Source organism: Triticum dicoccoides, chromosome 2B (genome assembly GCF_002162155.2).
Source record: "Triticum dicoccoides isolate Atlit2015 ecotype Zavitan chromosome 2B, WEW_v2.0, whole genome shotgun sequence".
NCBI classification, from domain to species: Eukaryota; Viridiplantae; Streptophyta; class Magnoliopsida; order Poales; family Poaceae; genus Triticum; species Triticum dicoccoides.
Window position 1 is genome coordinate 107,858,075 of NC_041383.1, and position 6,368 is coordinate 107,864,442.

The 6,368-nt window shown below is 55.7% G+C and overlaps 1 protein-coding gene across 1 annotated transcript; it reads right to left on the reverse strand.

Annotated features, from left to right (window-relative positions):
- Positions 1–1,476: 1,476 nt before the first annotated feature.
- LOC119367272 lies at positions 1,477–2,966 on the reverse strand. The gene has a single exon (XM_037632833.1). The coding sequence runs from the start codon at positions 2,822–2,824 to the stop codon at positions 1,991–1,993; it is 834 nt and encodes a 277-aa protein (XP_037488730.1). The 5' UTR covers positions 2,825–2,966; the 3' UTR covers positions 1,477–1,990.
- Between the last annotated feature and the right edge of the window lie 3,402 nt (positions 2,967–6,368).

Consider the following 6,368-nt stretch of genomic DNA (forward strand, 5'->3'; position numbering starts at 1 on the left):
TATACCGAAGGGTGAAGATTGTGTGCCTATCGACTAGCCCTGCCCCGGCTTACAAAGGGTGCCCGGGGCTAGGTTTACAAGTCCTAGTCGGTATCTAAGGCGGTGGAGGAGTCCTTCTGGACATCGGCTTTCTTGTTCTTTCCTTCTAAAGGCCCCACGTGTCGGGATGATGGCTTGGTGCGCCTTTCGACCTTGGGGGCCTCGGACCAGCATGATGAGCCGGCTTTCGGTGGCATGAGGCACCCCTAAGTCACAACACCGTCATGAATAAAGGGTGAATTTTATGAAATGGATAATTTTTTATGTATGGGGTCAAATCCTATATTCTACTATATAACTAAATATGTGACTCGCGCTAACATATTTCTCTCAACATGGAGCCTTTTATAAATCTGAAAAGACCCACTTCAACATGTAACCATGCATGGAGAGATGTTTTTCACTATATGATGCTACTTGTTTTCTATAAATATTTTAGAATTATGTAATAAATAATATGGATTTTACTTTCGGTCTCATAATATTAGCCAAACACTCATGTTCCACATAACCAAATCTCATTGAATTATATTGCAACCAATTCCCGCAGCAATATGCGGGGTACCATTTATAAATTGTAAAAGGTGAGACAATCTCCTTTTCATTTCACCCTAGCCAGTGAAACCCTAGCCGCCAGAGGCAGCCAACAAGTGGAACTACCAGGCGCCCTAGGCATTGGCGTCATTGAGTTTCCTCACCTCCATCATCTGCTCATGTTGTGCCGAGAAAAGGGGACTTTGGTACCTTGTTGTGTGTGTCTTAAGTAGTTTATATATCTTGGTTAGGTCTTTGGTTATCCATGGCTTTGGCTCCAACAGTGGAGAATAAGCTTCCTTCGGATCTTTCATCAAAGGGGTAGTTATCCCCGGTATCGGTATTTGATTTCATAGGTGGTGTTTGCGCCGTCTCAGGTCCGAAGGGCGAGCAACTGGTGTTTCTTTGTGTTGGCGTCGAGGCAATGATCATCTTCTTCCGGCTCTTTTCAATAGTGGTGTTGTGGGCAGCCAGTGGCGTCGACAGCGGAAGACTAACCCTTGGGGATCAATGTGATGTTCCTTCGGATGTTTTTGCAGCTGGGCCTAGATTGTGGCCCCCTTTTTGCTTCGTTTGGGTGCATATCGCTCTCCAGCGGTTCATGCTCTCTCCTCGTCGCAACAAGGTTATTTACGTCGCCGTTGCAAAAGTGGCAGAAATTTAGTTCGCGAGATGCTGTGGATTTGTGATCCCTGATCTATACAAGACTTCTACGATGGCATTGGCCCAGCTGTACCTTAGCACGAAGACTTCCGCGACCGAAAGATACGATGCTAGGCCCACTAAGATTGATTGATGTCTTGATTTTGAGAAGCGGGTTGTAGTTTTCTTGTCTTTCTTATTTTGAGTGGAATTTTCTTGTCTTTCTGGGAGCCTTGTATCGAGCAAATTATTGTACGGAGGTAACAAATTGCACGTTCTTTCTATCTTCTTCTTTTTTTTCCTCGAAAAAAAATGGAAAGAACGGTGGACGCACGCTAGGAAAGGTACTATCACTAACCTAACCGAATTTTTGTACTACATGTGCATGTCGTGTCACACCGTATATGCGTCGATGCTTAGATGCTTCCCCATCTACCTAGTCCGTACTCCACTTAGCATCAACGGAGCAGCAACAAGAAGAAAAATCCGAGATGGTGTTCGCCCAGCAAGAACAAATTCTGACGCAGGTAGGCCTACTCCTATCTGTAAAGACCACACATGATCGATCGATTCCCTTGAGAACGACTGGAACCAGAGCAGAGTACCCCGTGACGCGCGTGCGCTCGTCGATCCTCCAGCTTTGCAGAATCGCAGCAGTAGCAGCAGCCGATCGAGCGAGCGAGCAGGCGGCGGCCATGGGGATTCGCGCGAAGAAACTTTGACAAACCACCGCCATTTTCGTACTGTACACGAGCACACGTGGTGTGTAACTAGCTTAGCCAGCGAGGCCCTGTGACGGCGGCGGCCTGTGCTTGATGCCGGTGGCGGTGGCGTCGAGCCAGGCGCGCCGGAAGGCGGCGACGATGGCGCGGTGGTGCTCGGCGGCGTTGAGGGCGAGGTAGCACGCGAGCAGCTCCTCGAGGCCCCGGGGCGACGCGCGGACCTCGTCGTTGGCAGCGATCATCTCCGCCATGCTCGCCAGGAAGTCCTCCTCGGGGTCCGCCGACTCCTTCACCACCACCAGGCTCTCCTGCAGCCAGCGCCGCCGCCTGGCGCGTCGCTTCTGCGGCCCGGTGGTCGTCTTCGTCGGGGGCTGCGCGTCCGCCGGCCTCCTCCCCATCCGCCCGCCGCTCGGCTTCACGTAGAGCCGCGGCCGCCGCCGCCGCCGCGCCCTGGCCGTCGGCGACGCGCTGCCGCTCCCCGAGGCCCCCTCCTCCCCCTCCACCTTCTTGCCGGCCGGTTTGGTGAGAATCGGCCGCAGCTTGAGCTCCGGCATCGCCCTGAGCCCGTCGAACCGGTCGGCCGCGGCCCGCGACACGGTGACCACGTCGAAGACGATGTCGCTCGGCTGCGGGCTGCGCGGGAATTGCGTGTCCCGGCGCTTGGGCGGAATCGGAATCCCCTTGACAGCTCCACGCTCGCCGCTGGGGACGTAGTAGGACGCCCTGTTCGGGGTGCACGGAGGCGGCACCGGCACCCCCCGCGACGACGCCGACGACGACGGCGGCGTGGTCACCACCGCCGGGGCACGATCGCCTCTTTTGATCTCGCCGTCGTCGCCTCCTCGCTTGCGCCGCAGCATGTAGAACCAGGAGCCCGGCGGCGGCATCGTCGTGCCACGAGAGGGTGCTATACTTCTTGAAGTCTCTCACTAGCTAGCTCTCCACTCTGGCTTTGCGTTGCACTTGCTGCACAGTGGGGAGGCTGGGAGGGAATGTGGAGTGAGCTGCCGAGCGTGCACTTTTTATGGCGCGAAAGCTCGCCGCGGGTGGCAGTCGACAGACACAAAGCCGCGGTGGAAAAGCGCGGGCGGCGTCACATAACAATCTGGCATGCACGTCCATCTGTTCCGGTGGGGGCCCCGTCCGATTAGGCCAACTCCACCGCGCAACCCCATCCGGACACGTTCGCTTTTGTCCGTTTGGGGAGCGATGGGGCGGACGTCCGGAGGGCTGACAGGCGTTTGGAGCATCCGCGCCCAGCGCGCAGAAGGCCTCGTGACCCCAAACAGTCCGTCCGGACTCGTCATAGCGCCTCGCGGAGCACGCCTCGCCCCCGTCCTGCTCGCCCCGAGCGTGCCCTGCGCCGCCACGCCCCGTCCCGCTCCGCCCTGCCCCGCCCCGAGCCCTGCTCGCCCTGCTCGCCTGCGCCGGCGACGCCGACCTGCTCAGCCTCTACGGCCGCGTCCTCTGGGAGGCCAACCGGGACAAGGAGGCGGTTTGGGACCTGCATCGAGAGGGGACGAGTCGAGGCATCGCGGGAGAATGCCCAACTGAACCACGACGGGTGGCGCCGAAGTTCGCGACGGCCGAACTTGATCCAAGAAAATCCGGCACACCACCGGAAGGAGAGCGCCGACCCACTGCTTGTTGTTCTGTTGTCGCCGTTGGCTGCTGCACTCCCGACTTCCATCCCCCCCTCCCGGTCCGCCGCCATGGGCAGCAACGGCGCTCAAGTTAGTGTCGTTCGCGTCCGTTGTGTGCGCTTGCGTGGACGGCACAGCGCCAGTGAAACTGCTCCCGCCGCCCACTCCCTCCCCAAGCCACCTCTCCACGTCTGTCCAGAGCAACCACATCGCACACCCCAGCCCCTCCGCTCACCTCTCTCCTCCGCCTCGCCCCGTCCCGCTCTGCCCTGCGTCGCCCCGCCCCGTCCTGTCCCGCTCCGCCTCGCCGCCGGCACGCTCTGCCTTGCCCCACGTCTAGCCCGAGCCCGACCGGCGGGCGGTTGGAGCGCAGCGGCGGGCGGTGGGCGCGGGCGCAGCGTACGGGTGCGGGCGCGGGTGCAATGAATCCGGCGACGGCGGCGGGCTCAGTGGCCTCCAGCGACGGCGGCAGGCATGAGCGGGAGAGAAGGCACGCTGCATCAAGACTCACGGTCTCACTGATTTGTGGGCCAGAGGGCGGACAGGGGCGGACGGGAGCGGGCGAGAGGGACGAGAAGAGCATCCGTTTTCTGTCCGTTCAGAAGCATTCGTGACTCAATTTTGGTTTAGGTTTGGGGTTGAGCCGGACAAAAGAGGACGCGAACTGACGTGTTTGTCCGTTTGGGTGTGCCCGCTGGGCCAAATTTTGCCCCATACGGACAAAGCCGGACAAGATAGGGTTCTGCGGTGGAGTTGGCCTTAGGGTATCCCGAAAACACTTGCACCTTTGGATGTGTACTAGCTCACTGTCTTGCGTCCAGTAACATGTGTTGTAAACTGTGTGGCAAACAGACAGTGTCAATTTGTGTCAAGTGCGCAATTATTTTACAGTACCACGGGCCGACGGACCCGGACTAATTGAGCACGGAACATACATGGTCCGCAAAAGTCAAAACGTTTTATTTGAATTGGACAGACATCAGTCGGTGTGTAGGCCGGGGACTGATCAAAGACCGGCCGGGGAGAGGCGAGGCCGGCCGGACCACGTTGCACGCAGTGATCCAGGGCAGGGCAGGGGCATCTCTCCTTTTTACCGCAGTCCACAGGCCTGCAGCGACTACTGATTATTGTCTCTACCCAGCGTTTTTGCACATGAGTTTCTTCACAGCAGCAGATAAGTGAGCGGTTAGGTAGGAGTGCGAACCAAGTTACTAGTTCATGAGGCAGAGGCAGGCATGATTCGGTGCCTGCAGGGGACATGAGCGCTTCCAAAAGTCCAGGCTCTGGTCCACCACGCATCAGTGTGCGGCTTCGCTTTGCTTTGGTCTGGTCCGGCCCTCGTGTCCTGTGGGGGAAATTAGTTAGCCGCGCTCCGCACGATCTTGTTAGAGATCGCATGCTTCGTGCAGTTGCGCCTTTCTCCCCGATCTCCCCGCTGTAGTCAGTATACTACTGATGAAGATATCCACAAGTGTCCCGCACTGCAAATATAAAAATGCCCTAGACCGATGAAGGTTAAATCTAATTAAATCAGCGGTCGCCACGCGGGAGCATGCACGCAGACGAATCAATCGTTCAGTGTATGTGTGTGGAGTACACTAGGATCCGTATCTATGATCGCGCTCATGATTTCGCGGCGCGTTTCGCCGCTGATCCCCTCGCTGGATTCATTCTGCCAGTGGTTGCGGGGACACTAGCTACGAGGAGATTATCAGCAGCGACTGGACGGCCGCAGTGCAGTCCACCGGCGCTAGGTTAGCTAGCTGCTGGTACCAAGTGAAGTTTAGGTTTAGCATGCCAAACTGCCACTGTAATCGCGGATTTGCGCGGGCCGGGCCAGCAACCACCGGTCTACCTACGTAGCCCGACTCATGGAACGGGGAAGAAGTCAGTGGAGACGAAACGACACCCTGAAGGTCTGTCGGAGTATACAGTGCAGGTGAGGTCGGCAGGTGGAGTTAAGATGGCGGCGTCTCCTCCGTTAGGCTGGTCATAGTGGGGAGTAACTTAGACTAGTAACATACATATGTTACTAGTCTATGTTACTACCTTCATAGTGGGTAGTGTCATAGGTGTGGTAACATAGTTGCCTTCATTTATTACTTTATAGACTCATTATGCATTGAAAACCGCTATGTGATGGTAACATATTATGTTACTCTATTTGCTTCTCTCCTCATTAACTACTTGCCACATCACCATTTTTGCTTATGTGGTATCTATGTTACTATTTATGTTACTCCCACTATGACCAGCCTTAGGTAGGTATGAGCGATCACCAATCACAGATGATGAGCTCAACTGCTGAACGTAGTTGAAAACGAGAGGGAATTTAGTGAGGGCCGCGCCATGATTGTGGCTTTGCAAATCCTACTCGAACGCCATCATTGCGTCGTTCACGATCGCAGACGTTTGGTTTATATGCGCGCCCGCAGGCGGAGGTTTCAGTCATGGCGATCATTGTGGCCTTATGGGCCGGCGTTTTACTTTTAATCATGCAGCAGGTCTAATCTAATACTCCTATATATTACACAGGCTTGATTGCTGACGCAATACGCGCAGTACGCTTCAAGGGTGGCTGTCAAGGGATTGACACGTACTACATGCATAGAATCACTAAGGAATGCTTTGTACTACATTGTGTAGGAAATATGCGAATCAAAGAGGCCCTTAATATTAATTTATCGGGTTCATTTGAACAATCGGTTGTCTAGTGTTCATGGGATCATGCAGGAAAATTCACGGCAGGATTTAAAGGCTCGAGGGGCAAAGTGCAATATCCTTTTCT